The sequence below is a fragment of the Elephas maximus genome, chromosome 5 (genome assembly GCF_024166365.1).
Source record: "Elephas maximus indicus isolate mEleMax1 chromosome 5, mEleMax1 primary haplotype, whole genome shotgun sequence".
Classification (NCBI taxonomy): domain Eukaryota; kingdom Metazoa; phylum Chordata; class Mammalia; order Proboscidea; family Elephantidae; genus Elephas; species Elephas maximus.
In genome coordinates, this window is record NC_064823.1 from 155,984,397 (window position 1) to 156,000,609 (window position 16,213).

The 16,213-nt window shown below is 42.7% G+C and overlaps 1 protein-coding gene across 1 annotated transcript in view; it reads left to right on the plus strand.

Annotated features, from left to right (window-relative positions):
- CLNK (cytokine dependent hematopoietic cell linker) overlaps positions 1-15,645 on the plus strand; it is a 128,580-nt gene extending 112,935 nt beyond the window's left edge. Inside the window, exons 16-17 of the mRNA XM_049885312.1 lie at positions 1,130-1,285; positions 15,499-15,645. Coding sequence (XP_049741269.1) covers positions 1,130-1,285; positions 15,499-15,645 — 303 coding nt within the window. The remainder of the gene's footprint in view (positions 1-1,129; positions 1,286-15,498) is intronic.
- The last annotated feature ends 568 nt before the right edge of the window (positions 15,646-16,213 follow it).

Here is a 16,213-nt window from a genome sequence, read left to right on the forward strand (position 1 = left end):
CCGTGAGTTGGACTCAGCTCGACAGCAGCTGGCTTTTTATTCCTTGTAGTATGCCTGACCCATGGCTTATTCTCAGACCATTTGAATCCGTTGACCTTCTTTTGGAAGCCCTCGCTCATCACCCCTTAACTTCCGTGGTACCGTAGTCACTTGGCGTATCTTCTATCTCTCAAACATCCTAGGTTCCTTTCCTGTCTTCTCCTCCTTGCCCTGCCCCTTGGCCCTCACCTCACCCCAGACAATATTTTTTCTCCTCCCTCAAACAGTTTCTCCACTTGTTTTGATATCAATAACTCCCAAACCCCAAGCCTCTTTCCTGGACCCTACTTCTGTGTGGGAGGGCCTCTCCCCACACTGAGGCTCAATCTGTTTTGCTAAACCCCTCCCCTGTTCAAAGCCTGTGATGGCTCCCCGTGACCATCTCTAGAATAATACCCAAACATCTCAGGCAGAAAAGGAAATATCCAAACATTCACCGATGAAAGGGAGAACACTGGGGAAGTGGGGAGGAGGATTACTCTATGGAGAAAGTATTAAAAAAAAAAAAAAAGTTGCCCTTGAGTCAATCTGGCAACCCTATATGTGTCAGAGTAAAACTGTGCTCCATAGGATTTTCAATGGCTGATTTTTCGGAAGTAGATCACCAGGCCTTTCTTCTGAGGTGCCTCTGGGTGGACTCGAACCTCCCAATCTTTCAGTTAGCATTCGAGCATGTTAACTGTACTACCCACAGACTCCATGCAGAGCGTATAACATGGGCAAAAGCAGAGACCCCCAGACAGATGATGGTAGTTTGGCTGGAGGTAGGATCTGGGGACAGGAGGCTGGAAGAGTGATGAGAGAGAAACTACAGGCAGGCTGGCAGGTTCCTGACAGTACCCTGAGGTCACTAGGGACAGTGAAAGATTTGGATGAAGGGAGCACCATGATCTGTGATACACTTCTCAGAAAATAACAATATGCCTTATGCATACTGAAACTTGACAAATACTTACTGAGTTAAATTGAATAAGGAAGTGGTTTGCCAACCCCTAAAGTGGCAATCTCATAATGAACATCAGTGTTCCACCATTGTGGTGGCGGGGCCCTGGCAGGCCGGAGAAGATAACCATCATTCTTTTTGCTTCAGGACGGTACTTTCTTGGTCCGAGATTGTTCCTCAAAATCCAAGGCAGAGCCCTACGTTTTGGTGGTGTTTTATGGAAACAAAGTCTATAATGTGAAAATCCGCTTCCTGGAAGCGAATCAGCAGTTTGCCCTGGGGACAGGACTCAGAGGAAACAAGGTGGGTATAACTTACTGTTCCCCTTTTCAGGCTACTGACAACCAGTAAGGAGAGAGTCTGGGGGATGACGGCTGAAGTCATCTTTCCTTATCTCCATGACTGCAGGCGGTGGAGAATGTAGCCTAGTCCTTCCAGCCCCTTCCACTGATATCCTTGCATATAGCTTACCTGTCAGCACAACAGGCCAGCGACCAGTCCCTGACCATCCTGTGTGCCATCCATACACTTTTTCCTAATAAAGCAAGACCCAGCTAAATCTGCCTCCCAGGAAGTCTTCTTTAATGCCCACAAATGCCACAGTTCTTCACCTCCCAGGTGCTGAACTCTCACTGCAGGTATTTCTGACTCCTGTTAGCATGAGTTGTCTGTAGGTTTGGGTCCCTGTACAGCTTGAAGACTAATGTGCGCCTGACCCAAGCCATGGTGTTTTCAATCACCTTATAAGCATATGATAGCTGGATGGCGAATAAGGAAGACCAAAGAAAAATTGACACCTTTGAAATGTGATGTTGGCGAAGAATATCAAATATACCGCGGACTCAACGGCAACCAACAATAATGACAGAAAACTAATACTGTCCAGCTGTCACAAGCATATGAGGCAACTGAAAACACCATGGCTTGGGTCAGGCACACCTTAGCCCTTAAAGTGACATCCTTGCTTTTGAAGACTTTAGTCTTCAAGGTGATGTCTCTACTTTTTAGCACTTTAAAGAGGCGTTTTGCAGCAGATTTGCCCAAAGCACTGCATTTTTTGATTTCTCAACTGCTGAACTGCTGCTTCTATGAGTGTTGATTGTGGATACAAGTAAAACGAAATCCTTGATAACGTCAATCTTTTCTCCGATTACCAAGATGTTGCTTTCTGGTCCAGTTGTAAGGATTTTTGTTTTCTTTATGTTGAGATGCAATCCATACTGAAGGCTGTGATCTTCGATCTTCATCAGTAAGTGCTTCAAGTCCTCTTCATTTTCAGCAAGCAAGGTTGTGTCACCTGCGTGTCGTAGGTTGTTAATGAGTCTTCCTCCAATCCTGATGGCCCTTTCTACTTCATATAGTCCAGCTTCTCAGATTATTTGCTCAGCATACAGATTGAATAGGTATGGCGAAAGAGTACAACCCTGATGCACACCTTTCCTGACTTTAAACCATGAAGTATCCCCTTGTTCTGTTCAAACCACTGCCTCTTGGTCTATGTACAGTTCCTCATGAGCACAATTAAGTGCTCTGGAATTCCCATTCTTCCCAATGTTATCCATAGTTTCTTATGATCCACACAGTCAAATGCCTTTGCATAGTCAATAAAACACAGGTAAATATCCTTCTGGTATTCTCTGCTTTCAGCCAGGATCCATCTGACATCAGCAATGATATCCCGTTTCATGTCCTCTTCTAAATCCAGCTTGAATTTCTGGCAATTCCTTCCCCATATACTGCTGCAACCAATTTTGAATGATTGTCAGCAAAATTTTACTTGTGTTTGATATTAATGATATTGTTCGATAATTTCCACATTTGGTTGGATCACCTTTCTTTGGAATGGACACAAATACAGATCTCTTGCATTTGGTTGCCCAGGTACTGTTTTCCGAATTTCTTGGCATAGACAAGTGAGCACTTCCAGTGCTGCATCAGTTTCTTGAAACATCTCAGTTGGTGTTCCATCAATTCCTGGACCTTTGTTTTTTGCCGGTATATTCAGTGCAGCTTGAACTTCTTCCTTCAATACCATTGGTTCCTGATGGTTGAACACCAACCAGTTCTTTTTGGTACAGTGACTTTATATATTCCTTCCATCTTCTTCTGATGCTTCCCACATAGTTTAATATTTTCTTTTAATATTGCAACTTGAGGCTTGAATTTTTTTTCTTCAGTTCTTTCAGCTTGAAAAATGTCAAGTGTGTTCTTCCCTTGTGGTTTTCTATCTCCTGGTCTTTGCACGTTTCATTATAGTACTTTATTTTATCTTCTCCAATAGCCCTTTGAAATCTTCTGTTCAGCTCTTTTATGTCATCATTTCTTCCATTTGCTTTAGCTACTGTACACCAGATTTAAACGTCTATAATTTAATGAGTCCAATTTCATATCTCCAGGCTCCAATGACATCTTGGTTTGTGTGAAACCAGAATTTTCACACAGCTTCTTCAAAGTCAGTGCACATCCTAGTGCTGTTTTCTACTGATTAGCTAAACTGTTCTTCAGTAGATACCAAAATAGAGAATGTTGCCAGGGCTGCCAACATGCTTCAGGAGGTCCTGTGGGTGAAAGTCCTACAGCAGGCTGCGTGAAGATTCTGGCTGAAATCCAGTCTCCGACCCACCACCATGGGGTCAATTCCGCCAGCCTTTGCTGCAGCCCAGGCATGTTTTGGCATGAATGCGTACAAGAGTGAATAAACAAGTTAGCAAATAAATCTGCCAAACACATCCCCTTTAAGAAAGTGTTATGTGAAAACTGAAGAGAAAAGTAGCCAGTTTTTCATCTTGTTATGGTAATTACCAAGTTAATAAAGGCACTCAAAACAGTGCCTGGAATATATGAAGCCCAGGATAAATGTTAATTATTACATTTTCATTATCATTACTGTATCATTTTAATAACTAGGATATAGTCTCCAACTAGATATCTGTGGTTAGTGGACTTTGCAACTCAGTATCCTACTATTCCACTCTATCTTCTTCAAGCTCATAGAATTTCTTATTTATTAAAAAAATGAAAAGCTTTTTAGGTCTTTTAAATGCTTGGGGTTAAGAAGTCCTTTTCCTTAGAGAATTAGGAAATGAAAATTACATGGCCCGATGTGCTAGTCCCTCGGTGAGATGCTGTTTAATTTTTCTGTCACATTTTGTCCTCACAAAAGCATAGGAAAGGATACGTTGTTAGACCCCTTTTACCATCAAGGAAACTAACAAGGGATACAGCTCTTTTCCCCTAACATACTATACTTTGATCTGCTAATAAAAGATCCCCACTAATGACCACAGACAGACGAGTTAAGGAATGACATCAAGGACATCATATGTGAAGAAAGCAAGAGGTCATTGAAAAGACAGGAAAGAAAGAAAAGACCAAAATGGATGTCAGAAGAGACTCTGAAACTTGCTCTTGAACATAGAGTAGTTACAGTGAAAGGAAGAAACGATGAAGTAAAAGATTTGAACAGAAGATTTGAAAGGGAGGCTCAAGAAGACAAAGTAAAGTATTATAATGACTTGTGCAATGACCTGGAGTTAGAAAACCAAAAGGAAGGAACATGCTTGGCATTTCCCAAGCTGAAAGACCTGAAGAAAAAATTCAAGCCTCAGGTTGAAATAATAAAGGATTCTATAGGCAAAATACTGAACAACGCAGGAAGCAACAAAAAAAGATGGAAGGAATACACAGAGTCACTGTACCAAAAAGAACTGGCCAACATTCAGTCATTTCAGGAGGTAGCATAAAATCAAGAACTGATGGTATTGAAGGAAGACATCCAAGCAGCACTGAAGGCACTGGCGAAAAACAAGCCTCCAGGAATTGACAGAATACCAATCGAGATGTTTCAATAAATGGGTACAGTGCTTAAGTACTCACTGATCTATGCCCAAAAATTTGGAAGACAGCTACCTGGCCAACCAAATGGAAGAGATCCATATTTATGCCTATTCAAAAAAAAAAAAAGTTGTTCCAACCAAATGCAGAAATTGTTGGATAATATCATTAATATCATGCACAAGTAAAATTTTGTTGAAGATCATTCAAAAGTGATTGCAGCAGTACATCGACAGAGAACTGCCAGAAATTTATGCCGAATTCAGAAGTGGATGTGTAATGAGGGATATCATTGCTGATGTCAGATGGAGCCTGGCTGAAAGCAGAGAATACCAGAAAGATGTTTACCTGTGTTTTATTGACTATGCAAAGGGACTTGACTGTGTTGATCATAACTAATTATGGATAACATTGCAAAGAATGGGAATTTAGAACACTTAATTGTGCTCATGAGGAATCTGTACATAGACCAAGAGGCAGTTGTTCCAACAGAAAAACGGGATACTGCGTGATTTAAAGTAAAGAAAGTTGTGTGTAAGGGTTATATCCTTTCACCATACTTAATCAATCTGTATGATGAGCAAATAATCTGAGAAACTGGACTATAGGATTGGAGGAAGACTCATTAACAATCTGCATTATGCAGATGACACAACCTTGCTTGCTGAAAGTGAAGAGGACTTGAAGCACTTGCTGATGAAGATCAAAGACCATAGCCTTCAGTATGGATTACACCTCAACATAAAGAAAACAAAAATCCTCACAACTGGACCAATAAGTGACATTATGATAAACAGAGAAAAGATTGAAGCTGTCAAGGATTTCATTTTGCTTGGATCTACAATCAATGTCCATGAAAGCAGTAGTCAAGAAATCAGACAACATATTGCATTGGGAAAATCTGCTGCAAAAGACCTCTTTAAAGTGTTAAAAAGCAAACTATCACCTTGAAGACTAAGGTGGGCCTGACCCAAGCCATGGTGTTTTCAATCACCTCATATGCATGTGAAAGCTGGACAATGAATTAGGAAGACTGAAGAAGAATCGCTGCCTTTGAGTTATGGTGTTGGCGAAGAATATTGAATATACTGTGGACTTCTAGAAGAACAAACAAATCAGTCTAGGAAGAAGTACAGGCAGAATGCTCATTAAAAGCAAGGATGGTGAGACTTCAACTCACATACTTTGGGCATGTCATCAGGAGAGACCAGTCCCTGGAGGACATCATGCTTGGTAAAGTGGAGGCTCATCAAAGAGAGGAAGACCCTCAACAACATAAGACTGATACAGTGGCTGCAACAAGGGGCTCAAGCATAACAAAAATCATGAGGATGGTGCTAGACCAGGCAGTGTTTCGTTCTGTTGTATGTAGGGTCACTATGAATCAGAACCAACTCAAGGGCACCGAACGATAACAACGACATTAAAAGAGAGAAAACAGAATGACTGTAATAACATCATAAAAAGCCAGTAAACCAGTTGCCATCAAGGTGACCCCCAACTCATGATGACCCCATGTGTATCAGAGTAGAACTGTGCTCTGTAGAGTTTCATTGGCTGATTTTTCAGAAGTAGATCTCCAGGCCTTTCTTCCAAGGAGCCTCTGGGTTCACTCCAGCCTGCAGCCTTTCAGTAAGCAGCAGAGCACATTAACCGTTGGTACTACCCAAGGACTCCAAGATAGCATTTAATTAAATTGTCAGCCCTGTTCACCGATTGCCACATCAACTAAGCTGTTGTCATCTATACAACCAATAAATTAGACTCACAGCTCCCAAGTACTGCTCCAATGATCATCACCAAAGACTCCTTAGAGAATTAAAAGTCTTTTTTAAGAAGAATGTTTTCATGTTAATCCAGCATTTTCTCCTCGCTTGCAAGAGTTCATGTATTTATTTAACACTTAAAAAAATAATAATTTTTTTTTTTAAGTGTAAAATCCAGCATTTTCTCCTCCCTTGGAGGTCATGTATTTATTTAACACTTACCTATAGAAACCCTGGTGGTGCAGTGGTTAAATGCTACAGCTGCTAACTAAAGGGTCGGCAGTTCAAATCCACCAGGCACTCCTAGAAACTCTATGAGGCAGTTCTACTGTGTCCTATAGTGTCACTGTGAGATGGAATCCACTCAATGGCAATGATTTTTTTGTTTGTTTGTTTTTACGTTTAATCTGCATATGCACTATCCTGTGCAGTGAGCAAATAATCCAATCAATTTAATTCTCATAGCAACCCTATGAGGTCAGTGCTGCCAATATATCCATGATATAACTGAGACACCAAAATGTTCAATAACTTGTCCAGGTCACAACTAGTAAGTGGCAAAACTGGGAACCCATACAGTTTGCAGAAAGAGCTACTTCCTCACATAGTCTCAGATTGTTATGGATTAAATCATATCACCGAAAAAGTCATGTTGAAGTCTTAACCCCTGTACCTGTGAATGTGACCCTATTTGGAAATAGGGTCTTTGTAGATGTTACCAGTTAGGTTAACATGAGGTCATAAAGGAATAAAATGTGTCCTAATCCTGAATCTTATCTGACTGGTGTCCTTATAAAAGAGGAGGTGATACAAAGGGATAGAGAGATGGAGGAAAGACAGCCAGGTGAAGATCATCTGCCAGGCTAAGGAACGCCAAAGACGGCCGCGACCCACAGAAGCTAGGAGAGGTGTGGAATAGTTCCTCCCTCAGAGCCCTCAGAAGGAATCAACACAGCTGACACCCTCATCTTCAACTCACAGCCTCCAGAACTGTGAGACAAGAAATCTCTGTTCTTATAAACCACCTTTTGGTATTTTGTTAAGGCAGCCCTAGGAAACCAATCCACAGATAATACCATGACCAGGTACAAACCATTCCCAGCCCACTTGAAAATAGTCTAGAACTCTGCAAGCTGCATAGTAGCTGAAGAAGCGTTGACACTCACGAGGAGCTGGCTGTGCCAGGCACTGGGTGAAAATTGGAATTCCCAGGAGGTTCTTGCCGCCTTTCCACTGCCAAGCTCCTGCCCTGGTGTAAGTGGAGACAGTCTCTATTGCTCTGCTTTCTCAGATGCCTTTCACAGCGGGAACCCGTCCCCAGGCTGAGGAAGAATCCCCAGTCTTTAAAACAAGATAAAAGAATACAAAGGCTGCTAAATGTAAGCCAGTTACTTCATCTGATGCTCCAATAAAGAAACTCGGCAGGAAACGCTTAATGAGAAACAGGTTTTTCAAGAATCATTTTGATTGCATGCGGCTTTTTGGTTGTCATGCAAACTTGGGAATTTAACCACACAGGAAGATAATGCACTAACACTGACCTCCTGAGAGTGATTTTCAGTGTAAGAATGAATGATGGAAATAGAGTAGCAGATACATAGAGGTGCCTGATGCATACTGGTCACCATCTTAAATGATTCCTGAAGGACCTTTTATTAGGTCTACGTGATCCCAAACGAAAATAAGCAAACCCATTGCCGTCGAGTCGATTCCGACTCATAGCAACCCTATAGGACAGAGTAGAACTGCCCCATAGAGTTTCCAAAGAGAGTGAGATAGATTTGAACCGCCAACCTTTTGGTTAGCAGCCGTAGTTCTTAACCACTATGCCACCAGAGTTTCCCTATGTAACCCAGGCAGAGGCAAAGTAAAGCTTGTGCCAGTATGGTAAGAGTTGTAGGGGAAGTCTGGATGAGACCTCCTGGGGAAGGTACGTCTGTACCTGTCACAGGTATGGAGAGGAAGGAGAAAAGCCCCAGGCAACTGCAAATAAACCTGGAATGATCCATTTTGCTACATATTGGATATCTGGCTCATTCAATTAGCCAGCTGGCTAGAAATTCAAAGCTAAAGCCCAATTTAGAGGTTCCTGAGACTACCACAGCACATTACCAAAAATTTGGTGGCTTGGAAAAAGGGAAATTTATCCTCTCACAGTCCTGGAGGCCACAAGTCCGAAAACACGGTGGCGTCAAGGTCATACTCTCTCCGGAGACTCTAGAGGAGAATGCAGTCCTTGCCTCTTTGAACTTCTGGTCCCAGGCATTCCTTGCCTTCTAGCCGCATCACTCCAGTCTCTGCCTCTGAGGTCACATTGCTTCCTCCGCTTCTCTAAATGACATCTCCCTTGGTCTCTTTCTTATAAGGACATTGTGATGGCATTTAGGGTTCACACGGATAATCCAAGGTAAGCAACTCCTCTCAAGATACCTAACTTAAGCACATCTTTTGCCTTATAAGGGAAGACTCAGGTTCCAAGAATTAGACTGTGAACGTACTTTTGGGGGGGGGGTCATTGTTCACCCCACTAAGCCGATTTACACAGTTATTGGCCACTATTCTGGACTCAGTGTTGCATGCTGAGACAGGCATAAGGTGGAGTCTCTGTCATCCAGGTGCCAGCCTGTCTCTCTGGGCCTATCTGTGCACGCACCTGAGCCACAGGGAGACCAGTAGGACTCCGATCCTGGCCAATCAGAAGTGGCACCTACCTTCAACAACTTCCAGAACTTTACCTGTTGCTGAACGCCCACACTGCATCCAAGTTGTATAAATCCCTTTTCTCAACATTTCTGTGAAAGCCCAGAGCAGGGAGCAATTCAAATTAGCAGTGCTTTCCTCGCCTGCAAATGGCGATTGATAAGTTTCTGAAAATTATGATAGCCACTTACTTCATGAATTAAACTTTAAAGATGAGGAGACCAATATATATATATATATTGCCGTTGAGTCTACGCTGACTTAGAGCGACCCTATAGCAACCCTAGAGGACAGAGTAGAATTGCCTCGTAGGGTTTCCAAGGCTGTAACCTTTACAGAAGCAGACTGCCTCATCTCTCTCCCATGGAGCGGCTGGTGGGTTTGAACCACTGATCTTTCAGGTTAGCAGCCAAGCGCTTAACCACTGCACCACCAAGACATAAAATTAACCGGTGGGTTTATTCCTCACTTTCCCCTGTCTGCTTCTCTCTCTTCTTTCTCTCTTCTTCTTTCTTTGTGTTTATCTCTTTTTCTCTCTTTCCTTCTCTAACTCTCATGTGTGAGCCCGAAGAGATTTATTTACTTTTCTGGGAATGAGAATTGCCCGTCATTTGCCTCTAGGGATAACACAAAAGATTTAAATGGCATTTAAGATCTAATATTAGCAAGGCATTTGCTATCTCCCCCCCAAAAATCATTTAATATAAAAATAAGATCTTAACTGTAATCTCTTTTAAATGTCTCTTTTGTCAGTTGGGGATCCATCACTAGATGCCAAAAATAAGAAATGCCAGTATGATTAATTGCTCATACCTTGCATTCTGCTGTTGTCGTTAGGTGCCACCGAGTCTATTCCAGCTCATAGCAACCTTACTTACAACAGAACAAAGCACTGCCGGGTCCTGCACCATCCTCATAATCGTTGTTATGCTTGAGCCCACTGTTACAGCCACTGTGTCAGTCCATCTCGTTGAGGGTCTTCCTCTTCTTCACTGACCCTCTACTTTACCATGCGTGATGTCCTTCTCCAGGGACCGGCCCCTCCTGGTAACATGCCCGTAGTATGCGAGATGTAGTTCACCATCCTGGCTTAAAAGGAGCATTCTGACTGCACTTCTTCCAAGACAGATTTGTTTTCCACTACCTGTTAACATAACAATTTCATGTAAAATGTCATTCACGTAGTGGATTGTTAAACAATGGATGTCGAATGCATTATTTCTGGACTCTCTTAAAGAAAATAGAAATGAGAACATGAAGCGAGCATTTCCCCCTGAAGGTTAATTCCAGGAAAGGGATTTCCTTTTTGCAATGCAGAAGGGCTCTTTCTGCGGGGCAAGTTTCTTTTCTTTAATTACTTTTTGTTTTTTTCAAGAGTGAAGAAAGAGGAAGAAAACTCTGTCCTTAGCTCATGTCTTTATTATTCGGTGCTGCTCTGATAGAAATACCACGAGTGGATGGCTTTAATGAGCAGAAATTTATTCTTCCACACTTAGAAGGCTAGATGTTCAACTTCAGGTCGCTGGCTCTAGGGGAAGGGTTCTCTCTGTCAGGTCTGGGGGAAGGTCCTTATCTCTCTGTTCCTTGGTTGCTTGCTTAATCTGCTCTTTTATATCCCAAGAGATTGACTTAAGACACTAATAGTATCTCATTGACATAACAAAGAAACCCCATTCTGACTCATAGCAGCCCCATCTGGTGTCCAAGGCTGTAAATCTCTATGGACGCAGACTGCCATATCCTTCTCCTGCGGAGCCACCAACCTTTCAGTTAGCATTTCACTGCTCTACTCATTGTGCCACCAGGGCTCCTAAATCCCAGGTATAAGTTAGGATTTACAACACATATTTTGATGGGACACAATTCAATTCATCACAGTTTATAACTGCAAATGAAATATGAAAATGTTCTTTCTTCATAAAGCTTACAATAGTCTAGAAACTTTTGTGGTGATTTCATAGCTCTTGCTTCATGTTCTTGGCAAACCTAGTATCTTAGTCATCTAGTGCTGCTATAACAGAAATACCACAAGTGGATGGCTTTAACAAAGGGAAATTTACTTTCTCACAGTAAAGTAGGCTTAAAGTCGAAATTCAAGACATCAGTTCCAGGGGAAGCTCAAGGCTTTCTCTGCTGGATCTGGGGAAAGGTCCTTCTTGTCCATCTTCCCCTGGACTAGGAGCTTCTGTGCACAGGAACCCTGGCTCCAAAGGACAGGCACTGCTCCCAGTGCTTCTTTCTTGGTGGTATGAGGTCTCAATGTGTCTCTGCTTGCCTCTCTTTTTTATACCTCCAAAGAGATTGGCTTAAGGCACTACCTAATCTTGTAGACCTCATCAGTATAACTGTCGCTAATCCATTTTATTACATCATAGTGATAGGATTTACAACACATAGGGAAATCACATCAGATGATGACATGGTAGACAATCATAAAGTCATATGAGGGAATCATGATCTAGCCAAGTTGACAGATATTTTGGGGGGACACCATTCATCCATGACACCTAGGCAGGAAGAGGTAGTAATATTGGCTGACATTTACTGAGCACTATGTACCAAGCTGTCTTCTGAGCACTATGTTGGCATCAGCTCATTTAAGCCTCACGATGACATTCAGATATAGGTCCTAATATCACATCGCTGTTCACAGATGGGGAAACTGAGACCCAGAGAGTAATAAACTTGTCTGAGGCCACGCAGCTGGTAGGTGGGAGAACTAGACTTTCAAACCAGGCATTTTGAGTCCCCAACCCCTCATTCATCACCACCCTGCAGCGTCAGAAAAATTACTTTCCCCATTGGACAACTGGAAAACTACTTACCTTAGCGTACGTAGATAGACTGTTATGTCGCCTCCGATTTACAGTAACTTTATCCACAACAGAATGAAACATTGCCCAGTCCTGCATCATCCTCACGATAGCTGGCATGTTCAAGTCCATCTTTGCAGCTGTTGTGTCACTCCATCTTACTGAGGGTCTCCCTCACCCTTGCTGGCTCTCTACTTCACTAAACACAATGTCCTCCAGCGACTGATCCCTCCTGATGACGTTCCAAAGCAAGCAAGTCAAACAGTGTTCTGTTATGATCCATAAGGTTTTCATGGCTAATTTTCAGAAGTAGTTTGCAAGGCCTTTCTTCCTAGTCTGTCTTAGTCTGGAAGCTCTGCTGAAACCTGTCTACCATGGGTGGTCTTGCTGGTTTGGAATACCGGTGGCATAGCATCCAGCGTCATGGCACCATACAAGCCACCACAGTACAGCAAACTGACAGACAGGCCGTGGTAGCCCAGGATAGGAACAAATATTTATTGTCTACTTGTTGGAGGTGGACACACAGATTAGCTCATTGAAAACTCTGCCACAGATCCAGTAAAAGACTCCAAGAGGTAAACTGCTTACAGATTTAATTAGGACTCTGTTGATGTGAAAAGACAGGAAGCCAGCTCAAAGTAACTCAAAGGAGAAGTTGAGGAGGAGAGGATTAATTGATGCTGTAAGCAAGAAGGGCAGAAAAGAGCAGACCCCAGGACTGGACAATGTCAGGAAGCCCATCTCTCCTTCCTCAAGTTTTCCACCCAGTGAGGTGGCAGCTGGCTCTTCCACACCCTCCCCATATGTGGTAGGAAAGAGGAGATGGCCACAGGCAGATACAGGTTTCTACTGAACCCCTCACCCCAACAAAAGGAATAAGAGCTTTCCCTCCCAGCAACCACATGTAGCACCCAGGCAAGGACCCCGGTTGCCTGGTGAGGTCCTGGATTCCAGAGTAGCAGAGCACTTTAATAGCACCCTTCCCCCAGCCCACTCCCAGGTTCCCTGGTTGAGTTAGGCAGGAGTCCTGAGCAGGAAAAGAATTTTTATTACCAAAAGAAGGAGGAAAGAATGCTGGGCAGGTAAAAACAGCATAGATGGCTATGAGGTACATCCAAGATTTGAATCCAGTTATCTCAAAATGCCATGCTCTGTCTTCTACAAAAAAAAAAAAAAAAAAAAAAAAACCCTAGTGCTGTCAAGCCGATTCCAACTCATAGCGACCCTATTGGACAGAGTAGAACCACTCCATAGGGTTTCTAAGGCTGTCATCTTTATAGAAGCAGATTGCCACGTCTTTCTCCCATGGAGCAGCTGGTGGGTTTGAACCACCAACCTTTCGCTTAGGATTTGAACGAACCACTGTGGCTCCTTTCTTATTGTTTGTGGTTGTTGTTAGGTGCTGCTGAGTCGGTTCTGACTCATAGTGATCCTATGAACAATAGAAGGAAATACTGCCCAGACCTGCTCCATCCTGACAATCATTGACCTATTTGAGCCCATTGTTGGAGCCACTATGTCTACCCATCTAATTGAGAGTTTTCCTCTTTTTCACTGACCCTCTACATTACCAAGTATGATGTCCTTCTCCAGGGACTGGTCCCTTCTGATAACATGCCCAAAACCATCTCAATATTGTTTAGATACCTAAATTTTTTTGCCCATTGAGAAGACTCCATTTTATTTAGGGATTTTGATCATTCTAAAAATCATATTTCATATTATATGAAAGTCTTAGTTATAAAATTAAATTATCCAAGATAATTTTCATATGCTTATGTAATTTGAGAACAGTTAGCTTCTTGTTATTTATGTAAATCCACTTAATAAGGGTTCTAAAATCATTTAGAAGTATTCATTCATTCATCAAATAGTTCTTGATTATATAATATGTACCAGGCACTGAGTCTGTATTAATGCAAAAACCAGGCATGGTCCCAAATGAAACCCATAATTTAGGGTAGATAGTGAAACAAGAAAAAACACAAATAAATATGTATATTAGTGCCTGCTGTTGTTGTTAGCAGAAACCCTGGTGGTGTAGTGCTTAAGTGCTACAGCTGCTAACCCAGAGGTTGGCAGTTCGAATCCACCAGGCACTCCTTGGAAACTCTATGCGGCAGTTCTACTCTCTCCTATAGGGTCACTATGAGTTGGAATTGACTCGACAGTAACGGGTTTGGTTTGGGTTTGGTTGCTGTTAGCGGCTGTAAGTCAGGCCCGACTCACGGCAACCCCATGCACAAGGTCCTATACCATGCCCATGATTGGTTGTGGGTTCAACTGTTGTGACTCACAAGGTTTTCATTGGCTGCTGTTTGGAAGTAGATCGTCAGGCCTTTCCTCCAAATTCATCTTAGTCTGGAAGTTCCACTGGAGCCTGTTCAGCGTCATAGCAACACACAAATCTCCACAAACAAAAGGTGGTAGCCGCACATAAGGCGAACTGGCCAGGAATCGAACCCAGGTCTTCTGCATGGAAGGCGAGAATTCTACTACTGAGTAACCGATGCCCTCTGTATACCTCTGGAAACACAGAAATGTAGTAATCCACTGTCACCTAGTTATTTCACAAGATGTCAGGGAGGGAAGCTAAGTAGTCAAGGACACCCAGTAGCCCTGTGCTTATCACAGTTCTTTCTGAGTTTACTAGAATGCATTAGAACAAGAGGGGTTTACGGGAGGGGACGTCCACTCCAGGCCTTTCCCACCGATTTTCTAAGTGAAGTCCAAGCCTTGATAGTCTTCATTTTGTTTGACATGGAGAGGGGTGGGGTCAGGGAGGCACCACAGCTTCCAAGTGGCTGGTTGCTGTGTAATGAATCCATCTAAATAGGGTATGTTGCTGCGGAAACAGTAGCATGGAGCTTGACCAGTGCGACCTGACCCTGGTGAGCACCAGGTGAATGGAGAATTAGAGTGCCCACGGGGTTCACTCTTGATCTCCCAGGGAAAGCCCTTTTAGGCTCTCTCCTTATCCTCTCCTTCTTATCGCTCATCCTTCAAGAGCTTATTTGCTTCACTTTTTTTTTTTTAAGTCACTTTCTGAAGCACCTTTACAATATAAACAGCAATCAAAAAAAAAAAAAAAAAAAACCAATTGCCGTTGAGTCGATTCCAACTCATGGCAACACCATGTATGTCAGACTAGAACTGTGCTCCACGGGGTTTTCAAACCTGTGACCCTTCAGAAGCAGATCACCAGGCCTTTCTTCTGAGTTGTCTCTGGGTGGGTTTGAGCCGACAATCTTTCGGTTAGTTGGCAAGTGTCTTTAGAATGTGCAATTCTTGAAAAGAGTTAACCTCTTCTCTGAGTAAAATGAAGCCCTTCAGAGTGTGCTCTAACTTACCGTCACTGACATTATTTTAAATTGCATTAACTTCCTTTTCTGTCTTTCAGAAGTTTGATTCCGTGGAAGACATCATTGAACACTACAAGTATTTTCCTATTACACTGGTTGACGGGAGGGATAAAAGCGGTGCCCACAGGGGGCAATGCTACCTGACTCAGCCTGCCCCCCTCCACAGGTTCTTCTTACCTAGGTAGCCTGGCCTTCCTTCCGTCTTCCGCTCAGTGAATGCCTCTATGATTTCTCATTTATTTCTGTGTTCACGAGATTACCTTTTCTGCAAAGAAAAGAAAAACATTCTATAATGGAAACTGGAAAATCAGTCACGCTTTTGAAAGCTCCAACTACAGAAGAAATACTTAGAAGATGCAAAACCGAAAACCAGCTTTGAGAAACTGTCTTCTAAAGAACTATAAACGTGGTCCTTACGCTCATGTCTCAGATGCTCAACAAAGGCTACGGGAAGCTATTGCTTATGTTTGCAGCTCGCACACGACATGTTTATGTGAGACTCCCAGACCACGCTCTTTCTAGAACAGTGCACTGCTTGTCTTTATTGCAGAACTGTTTGGGCTTGTGCATTTACGGTATTACGGTGATTCCTTGTGCTACAGATGCCGAACGTTAGCTGTATTTTATTTGTAATCCTGGAAATTCAGTTCTAGGGAAGAAATGTGGTATGGAAAACAAGAGCATTTGTGACTATCACCCAAAAGAAAGAAATCAGAAATACTTTTACTCTGGTGTGAAGTGATCACAGGACCC